General features: G+C 40.3%; 1 protein-coding gene and 1 long non-coding RNA gene across 3 annotated transcripts in view; one reads left to right on the top strand and one right to left on the bottom strand.

Moving 5' to 3' along the window:
* Positions 1–332: 332 nt before the first annotated feature.
* Positions 333–25,376, top strand: QPCT (glutaminyl-peptide cyclotransferase). Its single transcript, XM_006215545.4, has 7 exons — positions 333–547; positions 7,353–7,499; positions 13,419–13,697; positions 18,748–18,924; positions 20,815–20,914; positions 23,168–23,284; positions 24,511–25,376. The coding sequence occupies exons 1-7, from the start codon at positions 428–430 to the stop codon at positions 24,654–24,656; spliced, it is 1,086 nt and encodes a 361-aa protein (XP_006215607.2). The 5' UTR covers positions 333–427; the 3' UTR covers positions 24,657–25,376.
* Positions 7,280–25,741, bottom strand: part of LOC116283507 (uncharacterized) — a 129,743-nt gene continuing 111,281 nt past the window's right edge. Inside the window, exons 5-9 of one of the 2 annotated variants that reach the window (XR_012059116.1) lie at positions 24,470–24,561; positions 19,741–19,895; positions 15,265–15,445; positions 12,452–12,644; positions 7,280–7,635 (exon numbers count right to left, since the gene is read on the bottom strand). This is a non-coding gene — a long non-coding RNA (uncharacterized lncRNA). The remainder of the gene's footprint in view (positions 7,636–12,451; positions 12,645–15,264; positions 15,446–19,740; positions 19,896–24,469; positions 24,562–25,741) is intronic. The other variant, XR_004193140.2, reaches the window with a different exon arrangement.

The following is a 25,741-nucleotide window of genomic DNA, read 5'->3' as shown; positions in this document are numbered from 1 at the left end:
GTATTCGGTAAATGTTGGTCCCTGTCCATTCGCTTTTAATGAGCTACGGAAAAACACTTAAAAACCCCACAGGGTCTCATGAACCCTCCCTCCCCTTTCTATGCCCAGTCATGGCATTGGACATCATAAAAATGCTTCTTCCATGTCTTTTCCCTCCTTCCTTTCTTCCTCACCTAGACAAGAAAGTGGTCGTCTCTGTTCCCATGGATTCGGAGGCTTGTGCCTCCCAGGACAGCTAAGGTAGGGGGTGGGGTGGAGAGAGCCAGGGCTACGGCCTGCGCAGCGCAGTGGGGAGGCGACCAGGAGACGATGGGGAGGCGGGCGCAGTCGACCCAAGGGTGGAGACGGGGGAAGGCGAAGGACGCGCGTTCCCGAGCTCGTGACCGCCGGCAGCTCTGGGAACCCGCGCCCAGACAGCTCAGGAGAGATGGCAGGCGGCGGGGACCGGCGCGTCCTGGGCACTCTCCACCTGCTGCTGCTGGTAACCGCCCTGCCCCTGGCGGCTTGGGGGATCAGTCGGGGCGCGGCAGCCTGGACACAGGAGAAGGTGAGTAGCTGCTGCTGCGTGATTGTACACGGGCGGCTCTTGCGGAGTCCCGCAAGCCCCACCGGGGCAGGATGGGAGGCGGGGCAGGGCCCGGGGCCCCGGCGTCCGGAGAAGTCGGAGCTCTGCGTCCTCGCCTGGGGGCCTCGCTGGCCGCGGGGCTGCTTTGGGAACGCCACGGGAGCTGGGTGATGTCACCAGCCTCCCCTCGGCTGCGGTCTGATGTGGGTACCGATAGGCACAGGAAGTGTGACTCGCTGGCGGTGGCCGCGCGCGGAGGTGAAGGCGCATCGCAGCGCCACCGCCCTTTCGGGACACGCGAGGCCGGCGGTCTCTGCGCTCCGGGTCGCCAGGGTGCGGGGCGCGCTTGGGGGTGTGCCCACGGTTCCTTCGCCCCGGCATCCACGGAAGTCCTCGCGACGTTGAAGTTTCCATGCTGTCTCGGCACGGACGTGTATTACTATTGGTCTCTTTTAGATTTTTAAGTGGATCATCTCCGAATGAAGGAGCTTAACTGGAGACCCGATTTACTTTAAAATATTTTTTTTCCTTAAAAGAGTAAAATGCAATTGTCAGATAAATGTATCGAGTTGTAGGTGAAGATTTTACCTAAGGAACTTAACGGTAAAAGTGGTTTGCAAGTTCCGTCTTTGTGAAGTATTTACAATAATTTCCTTTTTGTGTGTGACAGTTTTGAAATCCTGAAATTGCTAGGGACTTAAGCAAAAGTTAATAGTATTGGACTAAAATGGTAATATACTTTTCAAGATACTAAGAAAAGCAGCAAAGTAAAGGGGAGTAAAATGGTAATATACTTTTCAAGATACTAAGAAAAGCAGCAAAGTAAAGGGTTGTAAATTTCACAATGTTGTTGAACAGATCTTTTAAACGCTTACAGCCTGCCACAGTATTGACTCACAGGTTTAAAATACAGGACACTCTGTGAATGCACAGGCCCTCTGTTGACCCACATGCTCATCCTCCCCAGCCACAGACATATGTATATGAATGGCCCATTTCAGTTCTCTGAGCTATACTTACAGCTTCACCATTCAAGGGCCACAACATACCCACTTACACATGGACACCACCAGCCGTAGGGAACCTGATGAGAATGAGGAAGTCAACTCAAGAATAACTTCATTATAAGAAAAATTTCCCATTGGGGTTCAGCAGGAGTGATGTCCATTAAGAAACAGAGTTATAAACTTAATCTTCTCCTTTACTCCATCATGAGTAACTTCCTAGCCAGAAATGGGAATGGGGCATTAACTACCAGAATGTGGAGCTATGCCAAATGTCTTTATGATACATGGAAATGGATGGGAATAAGTAAAGTAGGGACTGTTTGAAGGAGGGATCGTTTACAGGCAGGATTAATTTGTGGGTGGGAGAAGGTGCTGGATTCTCACAATGTTTTAAATTAATGAGACTCTAACTTTTGAGACTTGTCTTTTAAAGCAGAGATCCCTTTTATATTTAAGAACAGTGATTTAATATTCTAATCACTATTCTGTTGGGAAACTGTATCCTTTCATATGGTGCAAGCAAATGAGGCAGGTGACAAAATTAGCCAGATTAGTTAGAGGGGGCCTTACTCTCCAAGTTTTCATAAAGTCTTCCAGGTGGTCAGCACAGTTTGCAGCCTTGGAGGTTAATTAATCCACATTAAAATACATGCCTTCCCATACTACCTGGCATTTAGCTATTTTAATCGTGTAAGGTGTGCCCTTGGTACACTGGTCTGCTGGAAAGGTCAGGGGTGGTAAAAGATGAATTTTGAAATCCATTTTCTTTGCTTTGAAATAAAGGTATGCCTCTTCCAGTGGGATCTAATATGTAAAAACAGTTCAACTCTAGCTTATGGTAGTGTTCAGAAGACTGTGATTTGCTTATTTGAAACCTGTAAATAGTTTTTCCATAAAAGCAATATTTTCAGTTGTTAGATTCACAGGTGGGCCCACAGGTGTATATTTAGGAGCATTGGCATCAGGGTACCAGGTATTCTCTATAAAACCATCTCACTTGAACCTCACAGTGCCCCTGTGAGGAGGGTACATTCATATCCAACTTACAGATGAGGAAACTTGACCATGATTACAGTAGAAAATCATCTTTCCTTAAACTCCCTTTATTGTTGGATATTTAGGTTGTTTCCAGACTTTGTCTATCGTAAAACCAGGACCCAATGTATTTTAATTAGTAGAATTTTCCTTTATTATAACTAAGGCAAAGTAGAAAAATTCAAGTCACATTGAGGATAAAGGGGCAGATTTTTTGAAAAGAGGATCCTTGCACAGGAGAGTTGGCCAAATCTAGGAGTCCTCCTCCAGGGTAGTTCTGTAAGACAGTTACTGTTCTCTCTAGCATTTCACGTTCTTCTGCTTTCTGGAGCCACATATGTTCTAAAAGTCCTTAGGGTTCCCCTCCTCCATGGTTCTAAAAGTCCTTGGCTATCCACCTCTCTACCCATCGTGATTCTTATGAATCATGAAGCAGCGATGGAGACCCCAAGGCAAGAACAGGGAGCCAGTGGTAGGCCGCGTGTTGGTAGAGGGATAAAGAAAATGTGCCATTTTGAACTTCTTCCAACAGGTTAAGTACTATGACATCCATTACACAGATAAGGACACTTTTCTGGGTCACAGCTAGTAAGTGAGGTAGCTAGGATTTGGCCATAAATTGTTTTCAAGGCCTGCACTATGTTACTTTTAGATAGAAAGCTGCTAGCATTTTAAGTCAGAACTTTATCTTATTTAGTTCCCAACTGTTCCACAACTGCATTTGTAATGTCAGTGGCATCGAACACAGAAGGAGTTCAGTAAATGCTGGCTGGGTTGAATTCGCAGTAGACACAGGTATTAATCTGAGTATTGTCTGGGAGATGCTCATATGGAATAGAAGCTGAAATTGAATTGGCTGTGCTTCTGTAATGATTGCCCTTGAATTCAATGATTTGGGACTTCAAATCCCTCTGCAAGCTGGGTCAGCTCTACAAATTATGTAATTAAACCCCTCTTGGGTCTGGCACCATGTGATTAGTCCAGAGGAGATGCTGTAGGATATCTGGTTCATACTTTTTTTTAGTGGAGAGATTCTTGTCACCTGAAGCAGACTTATTGTCCTTTCTGCCTGGATGAAAAGACAAAGCAGGGGCTGTAATAGAGACTCATTCCTCTGAGAATGCCTGTACCAGTAGAAAATTGTCTACATGCTTTTTAACTGAAATAAACCTAGAATAATTTGGGGTTGTCATTTAACATTGGGCTACACAGTTTTTGCCTCATTTTCTGTCCTCATGCCCAGCCCGCATATCTTTCCAGGTTTCTGCTCTTACTCCTTCTTCTCATCTCCATATAGATAGTTGTATGTTTTGAGTTCTGAGAGTCAGCCTCCATAAAAATTGAATGGTTGCCATTTAGGTTGGAAAAATCAAATACTTCTCCATACAGGGCTTTAATGAGGAGAAAGGCTTAAGTAATTAATGGAGTGTGGCTTTTTCCCTCTCTGTGTCCTTCACTGATTGGGAAGCTTTTAATCTCTGTGACTTCATAGGGGCATCTTCATTCCCAGAGGGGCAGGAAGAGGAAGGCTCTTTACTGAAGTATATTAATTAAATAGGCGAGCCCAGGAGATTGAGGATCAACACAGGTAAGCCTGTATTCAGGAGCACTAATGGGCCTGTCTGATGAGCTTACCCTTTATTCATCAATTAAGTGTTTTTTGGTGCTATTTGTCGACTATGTTTCATCCACGATGACTGTTACATGTAGAAATGCTGGAGGGTTATTTATTTTGTTCCCGTTTTTTCTTAAATCTTTTAAGAACTCTTTCAAGCCTCTATAAATTGGCCATTTAAACATCAGCTTGATTTCCTTTCACTGTGAGTGAAGGACAACAGGGACGAAGTAGGTTCTAGGATAGAGTAATGGACAGTAAATAGGAAAGGAGCCCTTGGTCAAACAATCTTTGACACGATAGTTCTTGACTGTCACAGTGACTGCCCTGGGCCAACCCAACTCTTCAGTCATCACAAGCATCAACTCTTAGAAATTTAAAAAGAATAAAGCCCACCAGCATTGAACCACGGCACTTCCTGGCCCTTTGCAGCAGGCAGACGCTTGTCTTTCCTGCTTTTATAATTTCTGTGCATTCAACTGATTTCATATTTCTGATGTCACACATGCCCGTTTTACTTATTATTATGTAAACATCATCTTAGTGAAGTTTGCTGTAGAAAGATCATTCATCTGTCAATTCTTTGATGAATTCATCCAATATTTGTTGAGTGTGCCAAATGAGCCGGGCACTGTGTGGCTCTGGGAGAGAGGGGAAAATAAGAGAGTTCTTGTCCTCCTGGAGTTGACATCTTGCATGAAATCAGACCTTAAACAAACAAACACACAAGGCCTCTAAGCTACATCTTGAAGTTAGCAGGAGTTAGCCAGCTGAGGAGGAAGAGGAAGGCCTTCAAGGTAGAAGGCACCACACTGCAAAGGCCCCAGGAGGGCTGAGCCCCACACTGCTTTGGGACCTGGAAGGATGCCAGGGTGACTGAAGCACGGTGAGCTGGGGCGAGTGGCCTTGCATGGGGCTGGTGAGGCAGCAGTAGAGACCAGAGGCTCTTGTTGGCTGGGTTAAGCAATAATTAACCATCTAAGTCTTCTGACTTCTTGCCTCCATTTTCTTTTTTTTCACTTCTCACATCTCTACTGTTTTGTCTTTTAGCTCCCTCTTTCTTCTCAAAGTGCTGCTTGAGAGTTAACACGAGGACTTAGATCCTGGAGGTACCAAGGAATTTAAAGGCTGCAGCAACAAATTTATTAAGGAAATATATTTAAAATGTATTGCCAGTAAATAAACACAAACTGTATGCTGTTTAGGCACAGCATCAATATTTGGGAGTGCCCTGGAAGTGCATGGATTACGCAGGGAGGCAGAGTAGAGCCAGCACGGGTTTGGGAACTACAGAACCAAGATCTTTTCTCAGACTTACCTGTAAGTCTCCTACGACACTGGGAAACTCAGCTGGTTTCTATGACCCTCAGCTTCCACTGACATAAATCAAGGAGGTTCAGTTATAACCATCTCTAAGTGGCCTTTCCAGCTCGAAATTCTATAGCTCTTTAGAGTTCGATGGACAGTAACAGAACTAATAAAACTTACTGAATATTTACTGAGGCAATTTACATATATTAGCTCACTTAATTATAATTACCCTAGGAAGCAAGTGTTATTACTTCCTTTTTACAGATGAGGAAATTAAGCCTTAACAAGGTTAAGTAACCTGGCCAGAGTTACAGCTAGTAAATGGTGGAAGTTGAGTTGAGCAGCTGAGTTAAAAGGGGTCTGTCTGAACTCACAGCTCATGCTCTTTGCATGATAATACTGGAGAGTAACGCTGAGGCGTATCCAAGTACAGATGAGTGTAAGTAATTAGCAGTAAGCATTCTCTAATTCCACAGTTTCTCAAATGATAACTTAGACATATTCAACATACAGTGGTTTTGGAAAGAGCTATAAAGTAGACAGGGCTTACCCTGTCCTGTTTTGCATTCTAAAGAATTTCTGTTACATCATCATCCCCCTTAGGAAAGAAATCATCTGATCAACGACTCACTTCCCAGTGGGCAGGAGTAACACATTCCATCATCAAGTGCCTGAGAAACATGTAATGAATGGATGATTCAACATTACTAGTATCATAAAAAAAATACAGCATGTGTAAAGTAATATCCAAAATACAAATTTGAATGTTATGTTTATTTAGCTACTTAAATTAAGGTTCACTTAGTTAATATATAAGTATACCAAAGAGTGTGAGCATTAGTAGAATATTAAAATAATTTTAACTGGAGATAAAAAGTGTGCTATTTACTGGGGTACAGAATCATCAAGCTCTGGCTGAAAGGAACTGCAAATCATCTAAGTTAGAGCTGTTCAATAGAAATATATAATGAGAAGCACATAGGTGATTTAAAATTTTTTAGTAACTCCATTAAAAAAGTCAAAGGCAATCGGTGGAATTAATTTTAATACTATATTTAACTCAATATCAAAAATTATAATTTCAACATGTAATCACTATAAAAAATTATTGAGATATTTTACTTTTTTTTTATACTAAGTCTTGGAAATTCAGTATGTGTATTACACTTAAAGCACACCTCCTTTTGAGGAGCTACTTTCTGAGAGCTTAATAGTCACCTGTGGCTAGTGGCTACCAGATTGGGCAGTGCAGATCTAACTGAAATTACTTTATTAGTATTTTGAGGGTAATAAGAAGTTAAGGGACCTATCCAAGGTCATACAGCCTATAAATAGCTGCTGAAAACTTTGAATCCAGCTTTTTTCACCCCAAGAGTATGCTTCTTCTGTAATATCACCCTGGCTTTTATCAAGCAATTATGCTAACAAAGTATATTGTTTTCTTGGCTGTAGTTTTTGAAATACTGAGTTTTCTTAAGACTAGGATATCCACAACTGGTATTTTTAAACCTTAGTCTTACAAAGCAATTGTTCCAAAATTATTACACAGGATATAAGTGTTAACTATTAATTCTCAGGTTCAAAGCATGACCTTAATTCTGTTTTAAAAACAAGCTGCCAAAACAATTAGTTTAACTTCTAGATCTAAGGGGCTAAATTTTAAAGTTGAGCAGTTTCATTTATTTTGCGTCATCTAAGAGCTATCGCTTTATTTTGTGGTTCAAAGCGAGTATTTCACAATCACAAATGTCTTAGGGTAAGTAAGTCTTCAACATATTATGAAATGATAGCCAGTTAAATAATTTTATTTAATCCTCAGAATTATCACCAACCAGCCCTTCTGAATGTGTCATCTCTTCGGCAAGCTGCAGAAGGCACCAGCATTTCTAAAATGTGGCAAAATGACTTACGGCCACTGCTGATAGAGCGGTATCCCGGATCCCCTGGAAGCTACGCTGCTCGCCAGGTGAGAACGCAGTGCGCAAACCCAAAGGTTGTTGAATACTTTGCTTTCATGCCAGAGAGAATGTTGTCCCCGAAGGTCTGAGTTGCGTAAAATTCAGATCTGTCATCTCATCTCATTCTTCACCAGAATAAGCAACCTAAAAAAACCAAACAACTGAGAGTAAATATCTGTTCTGAATTAAGAGGTGCACGTTAACCTAAACCAATTTATGTGTCAAGTCTCTGTCTGGCCTACAAGTTCAGACAAGGTACTAAGTACTCAACTCTTCATCATTTCTCTAACACACCCCCAGGCACCCAACCGTGTTTTCCTGGACCCTCAACACCCAGTTATCAACAGAATTGGACAGTCCTTGCTTAACAGTTCTGGGTCAAGAGTGAGTTACTGTATTTACAGGCATTCAGTTCCCTTTGGAAAATTGTTTTCTTCCTAGAAGGAGAGTCAAGAACAGTGATAAGTTACTTTCTCCAGTGCAGTGCTTCTTATACTTCTGACTCTGATGTATGGTTAAAAAAAATTGTATATATATATATATATACACACACAGACACACACAAATATACACACACATATATTTTATATTTTATACACAGAAACCTAAAGATAGATTTAACTGATCCAGAAGTTTCATGAAAAATACTCCTATTACCTGCAATCTACTCTGATATTGTTAACTCTATTTTACTAGTTTTTTTTTTTTTTTAAACTGGTCATGACCCACTAAGCTGATTTCAAGACCCACTGATTTTACCAGTTTGGAAAAGACTGCTATACAGGGTATATTAAGCCATGAAGTAGGCTAGACCTTGAATGTCTCTGCCTCCTTAGTGACAGTCTTCTTAAGCAATCTCAAACCCCATCTCTGAATGACGTTTTTTCCCAAACAAGCTCCATTTCAAGGAGCAGCTTGGGAAGGGACTGGGAGAGACTGGCCTCTCATATCCTTCTCTGAGACATCTCCACTTGCCTAACTCTTCAGGCAAACACCTTGGCCCCCCCACTGCTGGCACAGAGCGACACCTGAGAGGCCCACCAGCACAGATGTTGCGCTCTTCCTTTCTACCCAGTATAAGGTTTCTGCTTCTCAAGTTTAGCCCAGACACCATTGTCTGTTGCCCCATTAGCCTCCTGTCTTCCATCCAAACAGCTTCTACGTCTCCTAAGGAATTCAGTGGTGGAAACCCAAAGGCACTTTAGTTCTTTTTAAGCTTTAGGCCGAGTGAGGAATTGTGATGATGATTGACTTTCATCAAGCACTTTTTTCAGGTCAGGCACTTTATGGGGCTCTTTGCACAGATCATCTTATTCAGTTCTCACGATAATGCCACCATGTGGGGACAATTATTTTTCCAGTGCTACACATTTTAAAAGACCTAAGGTTTAGGTATAGGAATTAACTTGCTCGAGATTATACACACGGTAGTGATGAGGCCAGAATCTGGACCCCGGTCTGCTTGACCCTCTATCTCCCAGTCACTGGAGAGCGGTGGCTGGGAGAGACCAGCTCTGCAGTGTGTACTCACAAATGTCTCCAGCTCTGTGTCTTCTAGGCCCAAGTTGGAGAGTGAGGCGCATACCACTCATTTCAGTGATATCCCCTGGGTCTCATCTCCCAAGCATTTTTTTAAAAGAAGCTCAGGGAACTTACTGGATCTTTCCAAAACCCTCAGTTCCTGATTAGAAAAATACTAGGTCTATAGTGCTCACTCAGCCCCACCTTTTTCATTTCCCCATACCATTTGCTCAGAAGCCCAAATATGTACCCAGAAATATATATGCATACCTCAGACCTGAGGTTCCTTGCCTATGGCTTCTAAAAACCCATAAGCACAATGAATATTGCTATTTTTTTTTTTTTTTGGTGGGGTGAAGTAACTAGGTTTATTTATTTATTTTTAGAGGAGTTACTGGGGATTGAACCCAGGACCTCATACATACCAAGCATGCAGTCTATCACTTGAGCTATACCCTCCCCTCCTAGAATATTGCTATTTTGATGGCAGTATTTTTATTTAGCTTCAACAGAATCAATTGCACAAATAATCTACATAGATTCCATTGTGATTTTTAAAATGCATATGCATTTAAAAGTGTTACGGAATCCATAATGGCAGCTTCCGTGTCATGTGGGGAGGGGGCAAGTGAGAAGTTCATTGACAGAATTTGGGAATGTGCTGGGCACTGCTGCTGGCTGCCTGTACATGGCCTGGTAGACACAGCAGTAATCCTAACAGGATGGTTGTGTTAGAAATCTCACTTAAGAGATTCAGTTTTATAATTTTAGGGGGAAAATTACCATGAGTTTTAAGAAAGCTATCTCCTAAGCTGTGGAAGATACAGGGTTCCCCTTTGAAGAGGAGGTAGACGATACTGAGTTATTATGCAGAAACTACACTAATGGCTTTAATTTGACTAGGATTAGTACCTTTCACTCAGAACTAATTTTAAACAAGAACAGTGGAAAGTTATTCTTTTCTCCCGAGGCATTTTTGAGCAATAGATCAGATATTTTATAACTTACAGTTTCAGTGTTCATGACTAGAAAAAACTGTAAAATCTGAAAAATGTGGACTTGATATAAAATTGATTAGTGGATTAACATCTGCAGTTATCCATGAAGATGTGCATTGCTATGAATTCCCTTTCAGAGGATAATATGGGAACAATATCCCATAGTCTGGATTTTTACTGTCTCTCATCAATGGGCCTAAGGCTGCCTGTTGGGTTTTTAGAATATTTTTGCTTGAGAAGATTATTTGTAAATTTAATACTTTGAAGATATTAAATTTTGGAGGATTTCAGTGATTTCTAGTTGAGAGAGGAATAAAAAGTAAATTTAAAAAATCAGGATGATAGAGTCTCACTCAGGAGCAAGCCAGAAACTGTCTAAAAGAGGCAAGCTAGAAACTTGGTGGTTAAAACCCTCCATAGATGTCCAGTGCATCTGAGTGGCTGAAGCTGGGCTTCTTCAGTGAAGGATGTGTGTCCCTGAATGGAGGACCCTGAATGGCAGGCTTTCAGCTTGGAGCCAGAGAGACTAATATATCCATGCAAAAGGAGAGGGATACCTGTCCCCAGTGGCAGGATTCAGCATCCTGATCATGGTCTATTTGCAGACTTATTGCAAATACTGCAGGATTTGCTTCTTCCAAGCAAATCTAGTCTACTACTGGCATTGTTTTTCAGAACTTGGAAATGAGAATTTAAGTTTAATTAATTCAACCCAGGATCATTCACCAGTGTTAACCTAAAATCCCCCAGGGCCTTCCTCCCCAGGAAGTAGAATGTCATGTTTACTTTTATCTTCCTCTCTCTTCCTCTCTTTTTCTCCACCCTCCCCCTCCATCTCTCTCTCCTTGTCTCCACCACTGTTTATATCCTCTTCTTTCTCTCTCTACTCAACCTGCATCTCTCTTTGTCTCAATCTATCTCTCCTTATTTGTCTCTTTTCTCCCTTCCCCACTTAAAAAGATAGATGCATAGTAATCCAAAACATGATCTATATTCTAAATTGCATTTTAGTGTGCCTGGTGGGCCCAGGCTTTTGCTACCTGCAGTGAGGGAAGCCCAGCTGCTTTCGACTCTCTCTCACAGCCAAGCACTCCCTGTTTAGGAGCAGTCTAGTAAGAAGAGAAGTAGTTTTTGGAGCCTGCTCTAGAGAATTATAGTGGGAACTTGCAGACTAAATCTGAAAGCCAAAAGCACAACAATAAGGCATATTGGTGACATAATTAGATTATGCAGCCAATTTGATCGTTTATGAAGGAATCAATTGCTAAGATAAATAAAAATATTTATACTGTATAAAAAAGGTTATTTCAGGGAGAACTCTTTTGGGGGGCATTTGATGATGCTTTTGTGGATTTTAATGTCAACACAGATACCAGAAATTATGGCCAAGACCTGTTCAGTGAGGTTGAGGAATGAGTTCTGTGTGAGACTTCAACTGAGCAAAGCTAACAGCTATTTAAAAATCCCAATTCATTTGGTAAGTGTGCAGGCTGCTATTGGTATTAAAGACATTTTGTGAAGCAGTTCATCATCTGGATACCAGATGTTCTGGAGGATATGTTTTTCTTTTTTTCAGATGACCCTTTTATGGAAAAATTTCTTTTCCCCAAAGTCTGGGGATAAATTATTTTCAAATTCAGTGGAAAACTTGTCTTAAATGAACAGTGATTTCTCTCTAGTCAGACTATGCATATTCTTTATCATACAGTTTTATATATTCTCATGGAAAATAACTCAGTTATAACCAACCCGTATTTAGTGATCACCTACTGTGAACAAAGCCCGGTACTAAGAATTGTGGAGAGTAACAAAACAAATGAGATACAAGTGATGATTTCAAAAAGGTTATAAAGACTTTTTAAAAAATTATCACATGAAAAGACAACGTGTAATGTAGGATAGAAAAGGTAAGGTACTGTGTGTACATGCTCTTTAGGCCAAAGTCCACCTCTGGACAGAAAGCGAGGAGTGAATATCTGGGAAACTGTTTGTTTATTTGGCTTTTGCAGGACTGACTGTAGAATCACTGTCCTCCTTCTGGCTTAGTTTTCCTCTTCCTGGAAGCTTCCTGCCACAGTTGTTCCAAGGCCCTTGCCTACGTGTCATGTCACATTAGTTAGGGCAGGTCACACAAGACTTGGCTAGGCTAGAAAATCCTGTATTTCCTTGGGGGAAAAAACCTCCCATTCTTTTCCAGTCATTATAAGTTATTTGTTTATCACCTCAAGGTCCATCCCCACTGGATGTTCATTGTGGAACAAATTGCCGGATATGTTGATGGTTGGTTTGTTGTGTGACTTAAAAAATTTTTTTAAGGCAGTCTACAAAAATCTGCATAATATGTCAAGATAAAAGAAATGGAATGTAGTGAGGAAATGCGGGAAATGAAGCAAAGGGAAAATAAAGATAGGAAAGGGCAAATGGAACAGCAATGAACTCACCTGTAACTTCTCACACCACAAATTCTAGATTGTTTAGGATGACACCTCTGGTCCCCGACACAGTGTTTCTTTTCCATCTGCTGCTTCTTCCTATCAGCCACTATATTGCTCACAAGGTCCAAAATGACCAGTAAAGTTGGGAAAAGAGATTCTTTCTTATTTTCACCAGCATTTGCAGTGGCTCTGGACCTGCCTTTAACACAAAGAGAAAACTGCTTGATACGTGATTATGGTTCAGAGTTGCTTACTGATTCTTAGAATGGCAGAACCTCAAATGTCCCCTAGCCATCCCCTTGTCATGGGACTCCCTGTACATTATCTTTAAAGCTGAGCATTAGTGTCTCTTGTCAGTTTCATTACATTATGAAGTATTTGCTGAACTTGGGGTACATGCTAAGTGCCTGGGACAAAAAGAGCTACCAGTGTGCAAGTCTCACCCCCAAAGAGCTTAGAATGGAAGTTATGACCTGTAGGGCCCACCCTGGTATATCTAGTTTCTCAAACCTGCCTTGTTATCTTCTTAGAAATATTAAAGGTGGGCTTTAATATACACTGAGCTGGGTCTCTAGCTCCTGACATATATAAATGTCCACGATACATTATTAAATGAGAAGTGCAAGGGACAGAGTAATATGTAAAGTAGAATTCTATTCCCATAAAAATATACTCTCCCCTGCCAAATATATGTGTTTGTGTGCTAGTACATGTTTGTATAAACAAGAAGAAGGGTGTGGAAAGAGACATATCAGATTATTAACATTGGTATTATTAACAACTGGTTAGGTTGCACTGGCAGGAGGTTAGGAAAGAGGGAGAGGATTAACTTTTTCCTTGAAACATCCTTGCTATTAATACAATAAGCATGTATTGCATTTTTAACTTGAAAGGCATTACATAAAAATCTCTAAAACATAGTAAACAAATGAAAACTGTCTAGATCTGAAATTTTTGTTTTTGTTTTGATCAGCACATCATGCAGAGAATTCAGAGACTTCAAGCTGGCTGGGTCTTAGAAGTAGACACCTTCTTGAGTCAGACACCCTACGGATACCGGTCTTTCTCAAACATCATCAGCACCCTCAATCCTATGGCTAAAAGACACTTGGTCCTCGCCTGTCACTATGACTCCAAGTATTTTCCCCATTGGGACAACAGAGTGTTTGTGGGAGCCACTGATTCAGCCGTGCCATGTGCGATGATGCTGGAACTTGCCCGGGCCTTAGACAAGCAACTTCTTTCCTTGAAGGTATCTATTTCCCTCTTGTAGATTCCTGGGATAAAACACATTAGCAGAAACTCAGAGTGAATTCTAGAATCCTTGGGGGAGTGAGAAAGCCATTTAGAAATGTAGACTTCCTGTACATTTTGAACTAATTTGTTGCAACATGAAATGAGGTTGAAATAATATTAATTAGAAGATTACATTATTTAAAATGTCAACCATGGGCAATAACCTAAGATCCATGACAGTGTATTTATTAATTGGTTTCTGATTTCTTAGTTAGGAATACATATCAAATTAAAAGCAACATTATTTTTTTGTGTAAAATGAAGAATATGGAAGGTTGATACAGGCATATGTATGAGAACTACGTTTATTTCTTCTTGTTTATATAGTCATGAAACATCACCACCTTCTAATCTGAGAGATTGCCTTGGTGGCCTTGAGTTGGGGGAGGGAGTTTCTGCCAAGTGGTTTGGAAGAAGAGAGTAGGTAATTCAGACATATCAAGATGAAAAGCATGAAGCAGAAATGCATTATTGTTATTATCTGTGAATCTCGGCTCAATTTTATGTAGCATAGCAAAGCTTTTGTTACGTTCTCAGCTCAAAATACTTCTGGGACTCTCATGTTATTTCAGTCTCTGTTCTTAAGGGTATATTGGAAAAAAGTGCTAAGCTAGACGAAGACATTTTGTTCAGCTATCACTCATAACTAAGTAAACACAACAAAGCAAAGACAAAAAACTTTGTTCACTTGCAACGGATACCTTTTTTTCCCCTCAAAGTTTTATGAAGGCGCTAGCCTTTGATACAATGGGGGTAAAGAAATAAAAGGTTTATCTTGTAATGCAAGTAACAGAGATATTTGGTTCTATTTTTGCTGGACATGCTGAACTTGAAGAGAGCAAGAATTGTTTATAACCTCTTGGTATCCTTTTCACTGGCTTTTCATTTTGTTTTGTTTTCTGAACCTTCTATAATGTCTTTGTCCCATGCTCTGCCCTGCTTGAACTGGCATCCTTTCCCAGCAGTTGGGTGAGAGAATTCAGAAGCTGGTGTAAAAGATTAACATTTCATATTTGCATTTCTAGTGGAAGGACATGAAATGAAGTGAAGTATGACTTAAAGACACAGTCTGTTTGGTGGGTGGGTTTTCTCTTGGTGAGCTCCTTTACCTTTTTCCACGCAACTCACATCTGCTTTGGGTGACCAGAAATAGAAAGGGCTGAACGAATTGTTGGGTGGGGATCTCCATTAACAAGATATACATATATTCTTTTGACTGTCCTTTCCAATAGCAGTAAACAGTGATGGGGACAGTTAAAAATAAAGACTGATTTTGAATGCAGACTTTGAGAGTATCAGATTTATTCTTCCGGTCGTACTTTACCTAGATTTGTATTAAGGAGTTACTTTACGTTCTTCAGCTGTCATGGATTAGGTAATTGGTGGTAGAATGTGACCTGGGAGAAGACTGGATAGGAGACCGAATGATCATTCCCATTCTTTGTAGTCTTCCCTCCTCCAGGAACACGCTTATAATTATACATTCACTTCTTTTGTTTTGTAACTTTGCTGTGCCCTCCTACCTTAGCAGGTGGTATCTCCTCATTCCTTGACTCTGGACTTGGTTATTTGACTCTCCTTGTCCAATGGGATGCTAGTAGATGACACAAACAGGGGCTGGTAATGTGCTTGTGCAATAGGGTTTCCTCTCTCGTGCCTTTGCCATCACCGTGAGAAGAGCATGTCCCGGCTGGCCTGCCAGTCCTAGGAGGAGGAGAAGAGGCATATGGAGCAGAGCCAACCTTGATGACTGCAGGATGAAGCAGAGCTTCCTTAGCCAAACCCAGCCTAGACCAGTTGTCCCCAGTTGACTTGTAGACCCTGAAGAACTTATGATTGTTGTTTTAAGCCATTGAGTTTGGGGTGGTTTTTCACACCTTTTTATTATGGCATTAGCTGATATCAGCCATTAGCTGATATAGCCTTGGATGGAGAAAGACTGTAGATAATTTACTAACTCTGTTAACACTGGGAATGACGCATTTGTCATACTGCCACAAAGAAAGACTAGAAGACCTTTACAAATCCAGCCACACAGTTCCCTAGCTCCAAGGTAGTAGGCTGAGTCACTGGAAATTGAAGGTCACTTTTTTTTCCTGTCAATCCTAAAAAATGGTGAAAAGAGCGAGTTCCCTTGCAGGACTCAAGATCACTGCCAACAACAGTGAACTCCTGTCTACATGAAATGGTGCAAAGAGACCAGAATGATAGTTAATCACTGCCTTGAACACTGGAGTCACCAAGCTATTGACATTTCTGAGACACCTTAACTTACAAGCTCTCAGAATATGAAAACTATCTCCTTTTGCTTCTTCCCTGGGCATTAACAGAATGTCTCTGGTCCCAAGAAGTCTTGCTCTGCCCTGCTATTCCATGCTTATGCTGTTTCATTGGGAGTTAGAACTTTGGAACCAGTCAAGGCCCTTTAAACAACTGGAAACTTAGAATGTCTCCACTAAAGTATGTACCTTACCCTTTTTGCCAGTGAGAAAATCTGTTTAATTATGTAGTTCTTATTAAACCCTGAGTACATATATATTATACAGATAGACACAGCCTATGCTTAATACTATCAGGAGTTACGAGAGATTCAAAATGTAATAAACTGTCATTTTCCTGTGGCCTAGTTAAGGAGCAACATTAAGACAATTGACATGATTACCATACAACGATAACTTAGTTTTAAGATGGGAAAGACATTTTTTCACCTTCTTATGAAATCACCCTAAAACAATCAGGAAAATTCCATCTTTGAAGAAACCAGGGAACATCTGTTAATGGGAACCACAATATGAAGATGGAAGGTCAATGGAGAAAAGGCAAATGACATATCAGAGTGGAGGGAAGTCACATTCCCCAGAGAGGGAAGGAAGTGGAAGAAGCCAGTGGTCCCCTGACAAAATCCTGAATGGCTCAGGAATGGGAGGGGATGGTAAGGAAGGCAGAAGGAGGCAGAGGGTGGAGTAGGAGAGTTCTTAAAGTCTATGTAAGGAACACTTAGAGATGTAAGATTTCCACCCCACACCTGGCAGAAAAGTGAGTGTCCCACCTGTACCCTTGCCGGAGATGACGGAATATTTTTCTGGAGAAACTGAACCAGGGAGCTTCTGGATGTGGGGACACCAGATATAGCGGAGGGCAGTACTGAGGTGGTATTAGATGAGAGACTCCACTCTAAGCAGTGAGATTCCCCATCCTCTCCCCCAGCTTCCAGCGTGAGAAAGCCAGCAGCCAGCTCATACCCATCAGATAGGAACCTGGTGGATCCTTCTCTGGAGAATGTGAACCACCTCATAGAAAAGACCCATAGACAGGGACATTTGGGAAGCCTCAGTGAAAACACTGACTGGGCATCATGTTGCCCTGCAGTGAAGCCAAACAATCTGTGTCTCTCATCAGTGTTTTTGTATTTTATTGTTTAATAAATGAACACAAAGCGTGATCAGATATTTGAGGACTGTCTCCAGCATGAAAGAAAGAAAGTAAAATATATAATAAGCTGAAAAACGAACTCAGAGGAAATAAGGTAAAGGAGCAGAAGATAACTTAAAGAACACTATTTTAATATCCTTGGAGAGATAAGAGGAGTTTTGTCCACAAAAGACTAAGGAAACATCAGATTCTGTTTGTCCACTGGGAACACATTCCCCAGGATTGTAGAGAGGTGGAGAAAGCGAATGGTTGTGCATTTTCCTTCATCCAGGCTCAGCAGCGTGAATGCAGGCACAAAGCAGGCAGAGTTGGACTTAATGTTATGCTTCTGCCATATGAGTTTGACCAATGCAGAGAGAGGCACGGGAGTTGAGCATGTATGCAGGGAGCAATTAGATTGATTGACTCTGGAATTTAAGCTGAATATGGAGTGAAATGAGGACATCATTGGGCAAACGAAGGACTGTGAAAAGGTGAACAATTCAGTAGATTAGGGATTCCAATGGGGTTGAAGGATTGTGGGGTTAGGGTACCAGAAGGACCCTGAAAGGTGAGAGTTGTTGTCAGACAGTGGAAAGTATACAGTTGATCAGAATCCTTCTCACCCTTCTAAGTTATGCTCAGATACTGTCTCTTTCGTAAAGTCTTCCTTGACACTCCAAGGATTTGACCTCTCATTCTATCCAACTGCTAGAGAAGTTTTATGTTACATTTGAGATCCTTGATACATTTTACCATGCCCGTGTATTTGTTTTATCTTTCTCTAACCTAATTAAAGTGTAGGGTCTTCTGAGGGAGAGGCTATAATTACTATTCTTTGTGTCTCTGTTGCATCCCATGGGCAGATTCTTGAACTTAGACTCAATACAACTCTGCAGACTTAAATAAGGTGAGAAGCAAGAAAGACCTGCAGTTGTTTCAGGTTGGATTCCCTGGACGGTACACTCTGACTTGGAGGTTAGCATTTCAGTCACTTAGTAGGGAGTGGCCTTGGCTCAACCCCTGTGGCAGGGAGGGAAAGGAAATGGGATCAGGCAGAGGAAGTAGTCGGTCTGCTATGCAGGTTTAACAACAGCTTCAGCCAACCCCAGGGAGCTCTGGAGGTAGAAGGGCCCTTTAGAGAGCCCCCAGCACCTGCTAAGGCCAGTCAATGAATATAGGATGCCCCCATGGCCGAGCCATTCCTTAAAGGGACTAACAGCTGAAGGCCTTCTGCTGACACCTCTGCTGGTGGCAGGGACAACACACCTTCTGAAAGGGAACTGGGTCTTGTTTCACAGTGTCCACTATAGCAGTTCCATAGTTTCAAAGTTCTCTAAGGAGTAAGAAAAAGATGTGAGACTTCTGTTTTCAGAGGGAGTGGAGAAGGTGAGATTTATATGGGTGAAGAAGACTTTGGGAGGCGTGATTTTCAGAGAGGTAATGGTGCAAAATAAACTTTGGCATATTTTCACCTGCTTTGGCTTCTTCCTTTTCTTCATGGCATATCTATCTCTTTGTCCAGTTAAGAAGAAAGCATGCTGTTTTTTAATCCTCAACATTTTTGCTACCTTTCTATTTTTTTTTTTAACTAGAACATTTCAGACTCAAAGCCAGATCTCTCACTCCAGCTAATTTTCTTTGATGGGGAAGAGGCTTTTCTTCACTGGTCTCCTCGTGACTCTCTGTATGGGTCTCGGCACTTAGCTCCGAAGATGGCATCGACCCCGCACCCACCTGGAGCGAGGGATACCAACCAACTGCACGGCATGGTGAGTCCGGGTAATTTTCATGGTGCTGCAGCTGCAGCTTCTGCTTCAAAGGGAACCAAAGTGAAAGCCAATTAAAGAACTAAAATTGCCATGGCATGCTTGGAGCAGAGTGTTTATAATAGAACATTTTTTGGCAGGCTTTGGGTTTTTTGAGGAATCCCAGAGCTAAAAAGAATGATTCTGGGTTAGAAGTTGTGTTCAACTGAGCTTAATTAGAATGATGTAAAAAATCAAAATAAGGAAACATCAGGTTCAGTTCGGTCCCATGGGAGCACACTCCCCCAGTAAGTATAGAGGTGGAGAGAGCAAGTCCCTTCTCTGAGGCCTCTATCAAGCCTGAGGAGGCTGGGTCCCAGGAAATGGAGTAAGAGTGGAACATAATAAGGAGATGGGAGTGAAGAATTTCCCTGGTAGCTTCAAAGCATTATGGTGACTCCAGTGTGTATAGGACATTTTGATGGGTCTGTTTTGATATAGTGTTTTCAACATGGGGGTGGAGATATTTCAATGCTCCTTAAAACTCTGCTCCTATTACCAAGTAATGGGTGCATTTCATGCCCTTTTTTTTATCCCCATCCCTGGGTCCATACCACATACCTAATCCCTTATCCCACCTTTGAATTTTCTTCCTATTCTGACTCTCTTCCCATATTTGACCTTTAGTCAGTACTTGGGTCCTCACTAACTCTTGCCTGGAACCCTTGAGACTTCATCTTCCCTGTGGCTCCATCCATCCCTGACCCTCACCTTACCTGTGAAGTGACAGCCTATTCCTAACCCTCTCCACTCATCCCTGTCCTTTGCCTTATCACTGACCTTCACCAAATGAGTCCAAATGGCCATATTCAGTGTTCTCCATGACTCCGACACATCACATGTTGGCTTTCTCTCCGTCCCATTGTCTGTTGGCAGCTCATAACGGGTCAGGGGAACATAGTTGGCATGTGATCCAGTCACTTTTGTCCAAATGACTAAAAAGGATTCAGAAGAGGAGGAGAGATCTGATTGATCAGCAGGAGGAACACAGTTATTTATCAATCTGAATACATGAATCCATAGTGATAGTTAAGACCATTTTTCCCCAGAAACAAACTCTTAGGTGCTTACCCAATCTTGTGAATATACTCCTATTTCAAAGACCACTTTTCTGCCAATGAATAACTTAATCATCATTTATGAGTGAATAGTTCCTATTATCTTTAGAGTCATAGACTCTGAAAATATTTATTGATGTGTCAGGATCAATGCTAGAAATTTACCCACACCTTATCTCGATTATATAAATTAGGAGTTCTTAATCTGGGGGGAGTCTTCGGGCAGTCCTCAAGCTTCCTGATGTTTTATGACTCAAACAAGTTATATATATATTCTGGTATATTACAGAGGCTTATAACCAGGAGGAACCTTTAGCAATCAGCAAGTTTGAACTTCTTGTTTGATAGAAAAGGAAATGGTTACTATCCAAGTGCTCTCCATGGCAATTATGTCATTACAGACTAAGGATAAAATGGCTAATTGGAATGGAATAGAAGATCAGATAGACTTGGACTCCCATCTGAAAATAAAGCACATGCATTCTTTTTTTTTTTCTATGAAAAATTCAACCTAGTGTCCTCTTTCTAGTTTATCCTTAGTGATATCCTTCTGGGGTTACAGAAGGTTACATGAAGAATCTACAATTTGCTATTTGTCCACATTGCGTAGCAAGATTTAAAAAGTTCCCTCTAATGATTCACTTACAATGCTATTAAACCTTTTGTTCATTTATACGGCTCCCTATTTTATTCTCAGTTATTAAAATGCAATTAGTTTTGACTGATTTTTTTTTCCATTGATGATTATGAAATGTGTTTCGGTGACAGTGATTATACAATATTTTTTCTCCCTTAGGATTTACTGATTTTATTGGATTTAATTGGAGCTCCAAACCCAACATTTCCCAATTTTTTCCCAAACACTGCCAGATGGTTTGATAGACTTCAAGCAATTGGTAAGCACCACTGTTAGTAAAGAATAAAAGCTGTTTTCTTCCCACTGACAAACACTGCATTTTAAAATTCAGAATTTATGATTTAGGTGTGTGATTTGAATACGTAATATACTTTACTGGCTTTTTTCCTTGCTTTATCGATTAGTTTATTATTCCCATTCATCTCTTTCAGAAGGCCCACTTCATTTTCCTGCATGAAATTGCATTTTGTAATGGAAACATAAAATACTACATTTTATATTTGCATATCCTTAGAAATAGTTTGGAAATATTTTTCCACAGTCCTTTTTAAAGCATATGGAATGCATTTTTAGGGAAAATTCAGTAAAGCATGTTGGACGATGATGAGTGTTATGTCCTTATAATGATACCTATAGATATTCTTTAATGTTCCTTTCTTTTCCATCTCTGCCTTTGTCATCTTCTATTTTCTGTCTTGTGCAGACGTGATTTTCCTTTAAGTCTGGTACAATCTGCCTATTTCCCAAAGGAGTAGGAGATGGGGATGCAAGAGAAAGCCAAAATCCTTTAAGGGTCATTTAAGAGAAGGTTTAGTGTCAAATAAATGAGAGTAGACTAGGCCAGACTAGGTTAGGCCAGGCCAGGCCAGGCAACCAAGATATCCACAGCCCAAGAGAGAGGCTTGGAACTTGGAGAAGGGAAAAAAGGATAACTTCTTTTCTTTGTACTTCCACACTCCATACACCCCTCCTTACTTCCCCAAACACACACACACACAACAACCACAAAATAAAACAAAACAAAACAAAACAAAACAAAAAAACTGGCATCAGGGAGAGATGAACATGAGATAAACTTTTACTGTAGCATCCAAGCCAGGACTGAGGCAAGAACATCAGGCTAGGAATTCCTCCCAAGCCACAGAAGCCTCCTGGAACAGAACAGAATTGTATTTCCTCTAAGCAGTGGGAAAAGCACTGCTATCTCGACTCATGCTTCTGCTGTGAGTTCAGAATTTGCCAATTTCTAGATCTAGACTATTTTCAAAGAAACTTTTACCTGAACCTCAAATGCTTCTCTTTGGCAAATTTCAATTCCTAGTTTGAAAGAATTGCTATAATAGTATTAATATAAGCTTCTTGGGCCACTTCCTTACAGCATATTTTCCTCACTTTGATGGCAGCCTCAAGAAATTGGGTTTGGCCTTCTTTCAAGGATTTTGCACACTTCTCTCATTTTCTCCACTAGAATGAATTTATATCAGTAACTCACATCCTAATGTAATTTTAACTCATTGTGCTGCCTCATCGAGCAGTATTTACACTTCAAACCGTATCTCTAATTGTATAAGGAAAAGTTGTATCCTAAGATATAGGAGTTATAATTATCAATAAACCGATGGGAATATTGTTTTGGTGGTAGTAAAGGCTTTCTCTATTATGTTCTTAAAATCATATTACATATGAATACCTACCACCTGGTCTAGTTTTACCTTTTAAATTGAGCAACTCAAAGAACCCTATCCTGGGAAGTTTCATTCAGTTGTCTTAAACTCTTCTTGTGATCTCTTATCGTCTTGTAACATAGACGCATGGTATATGTAACCATGTAACACATGGGTTCTATGTTACAAGATGACAGGAGTGATGGAATGTGGGCCAATGGGTCTCAAATTTTAGTGTGCATTAGAATCACCTGGAGGGCTTGTTACACTCCAAATTGCCAGGCCCTACCCCCAGAATTTCTGACTCAGTAGGTCTGAGGTGGGCCAGATAATCTGCATTTCTAGCAAGTTCCCCAGTGATGCTGATGCAGCTGATCATAGACCACACTTTGAGAACCATGGTGCAAGTCATAATAGGTATCCCTTTCCCGTCGAGGGGTCACTCAGCATACTACTTCATACCTATTTTGTTAGAGTAGTCCCCTTTCAGGCCCCACATCTCTTAAGGAATTCTTCGTGCAGGAGTGAGGATCTGTAAGTATCTACACCTGTGTTGTCTCCCATTTCCCTCTAGTTTTCTCATTCTCTATCTTTCTCTCTCTTGTTCTGTTAAGTTTCTGACTTTAAGGGGGTTCTCACCTATAAAGCTGGAGTCATGTATGATTCTTCTCTCAGAACTACTCCAAAATGTCTACACCCAAGTTCAGCTCAGATATGTATTGTCGTGTGTGTTCTACTGCATACTGTTTTAAAAACAATGGCCACATGGGTCAGGATTCCAAACTCTTTATGCGTTCTGACTACTGATCAGATATAAGTAGACGTTTATCTGCTTCTGTCATCCACAGAACAAGAACTCCATGAATTAGGTTTGCTCAAGGATCACTCTTGGGAGGGGCGGTATTTCCAGAATTATGGTTATGGAGGTGTGATTCAGGATGACCATATTCCATTTTTAAGAAAAGGTAATGTGTGTGTATGTATATGTATGCATGCGTGCACATGTGTGTGTTTTACCTATTATATTTATTGTGTTTTATGTGCATTTGCAACAATCTAGAAGTGTGAGGAACCATTAAATTAATAATTGATTAATTAAATTATTCACCAGTTATCTCATGGCTTCTATTTTTTCATGAAAGTCATTCTGAATCCCTGAGGACACTTTTATGTTTTTTTCCTACACATGGAATATTTATCAAACTCATATACCTCTGACATTCTGCCTTCTTTTTCATAGAGCTAGGTCGTATTCTTATACTTAGTGTAACTCTGGTGTTTCCGTTACTAGGGAAGCAATATTCTTTCCATCAGAGTTGGAAGTCTAAATTAACCCAAGAATTCTTGCAGTAGCCTCCCAATTGATCTCCTGCTTTTGCTCTTGCTTCCCTATTCTTTACATAGGAAAAAGAGTTATCTTTTAAAAATGTAAATCAAATTATGTTATTTCCCTACTTTAAAGCTCTGGTGACTTTCCATCATGTAGAGTAAGACCCAGAGCCTTTATCGTGGCCTACAAGGGCGCCATTTTCTGACCCTTTTCTCCCTCTCCAACATGACCTCCTCCTTCTCTCTCCAATTATTGCTCTGACTCAGCCCCCTTGCTGTTTCTCAAGTAGGCTAAGCACACTCCTGCCTCAGGACCTTTGCACTTGCTAATGCTGCCTGGAATGCTCATCCTCAGATCTTCACACAGCTTGCTTTCTCCCTTGCTGCATCTATTTAAATGTTAGTTTCTCCAAGAGGTCTTCCTTGACTTTAAATATCTCTTTTTTGGCCCTGCTGTGTGCCCCTCATTCTCTAGTTCCTTACCTTGTTTTACTATTCTTTATAAGCTTGATCACTTTCTAAAATTGTTTTTTGTATTTGTTTATTTGCATCTTTGTCTACTGGAATGTATCTCCATATGGACAGGGCTCTGCCTTTTTACTAATGAAACCTCAACTCCTAAAATAGGGACTGGTACATAGGAGGTGCTTTATAATTGTTAACTGAATTAATTAACATTTGTTTAACGAATGAATGACTTTGGAGCATATGGGTAAGATACACGGAAGTACACAGAAGATGATGAATTATCAGCTGCGTTTATATAGTACAGAGCTCCCACTCAGACTTCTTTGATGAAAGATACTTTTCAGTTTACTTACTGGAACTATGCACTGAATTTCAAGTTGTTTCTTCTTGTTAGGTGTTCCAGTTTTGCATCTGATACCAATTCCTTTCCCTGAAGTCTGGCACACTATGGATGACAATGAAGAAAATTTGGATAAAGCAACCATTGACAATCTAAACAAAATCCTACAAGTCTTTGTGTTAGAATATCTTCATTTGTAATATCCTGATTTAGTTTATGGTAATTGCATCTGGTATCACATTCAAATTCAATTTAAAATAATTCAATTTCATTTAAAATAATTTGACTCCAGACAAATGCTGTGTGGAAACTTCTATAGGTTCATTCTGTATGTACTTTTAAATATCCTAGATTTATGTCATTGTCCTAAATTGCTTGTTAATTTTTATTTAGTGATAAAGAAAGGAGAATGTAAGAAATCTGAAGATAGCTATGTTCTAAAAACTCCTTTAGATAAGAAACTATGAAGCTAAATCAGGTTCATATAAGTCAGTATCATGGTCTTCTAAACAGTACTTAAATATGATGGTCATGTGCAATGTGTAGCCTTAGTTTTATGATTTTTTTATACTTGGGAATCTATTGCATATAATCCAAAATAGAAATGTGATTTGAAGATTCACATTTCTTTGAGAAATCTTTGTATGGTTTATCTCATGGAAATTAAGCCAGAATTAAATGCCATGCTGTGAATTTCTTTCTCATGTATATAAATTTAAAATTATATAATTTAAAATATAGCTAAATTTTTATAGTGTTACACATTTAACACTTTTATTATAAAATAATACAGTCAGCACCAAAAATATAGAAAATGGAGAAAAGAAAAAACTGTAATTTCATTATATTAACAGAATCACCATTTACTCTAGTTTTTTTCACATAATTTCAATGCAGTTTTTAATGTAATTAGAATCAAACTGTAGCTATAGTTCTTTTGCCTTTTTTCTGTTGAATTATATAATTACTAGACACTTATTTGCTGTTTTGATCTTGGGTTGAATTCAGTGAGTCCTCCAGAGTCAATATTAAGGTAACACCACAGGAGCAGAACAATTATTATCATTTTTGCGTAGGTAAATTATGTAGTATTCAAGTTTGGTTAATTAAGCATGTTTCTCTCAAGAGATTCATGGATGCACATTTGTTTGAGCTGGAAACAGGAATTCATGGATTTGTCTGTAGCTGTAGGAAACAATTACCTAGAAACACAAACTAGATCAATTAAACAATTAGGAAATTCATCCTGCCATACACATGAAGTTAGTTGGGGCTGCCATTTTTT

Source organism: Vicugna pacos, chromosome 15 (genome assembly GCF_048564905.1).
Source record: "Vicugna pacos chromosome 15, VicPac4, whole genome shotgun sequence".
NCBI lineage: Eukaryota > Metazoa > Chordata > Mammalia > Artiodactyla > Camelidae > Vicugna > Vicugna pacos.
The sequence above is the reverse complement of the archived record's forward strand: the minus strand, read 5'-3'. Positions and strand labels throughout refer to the sequence as shown.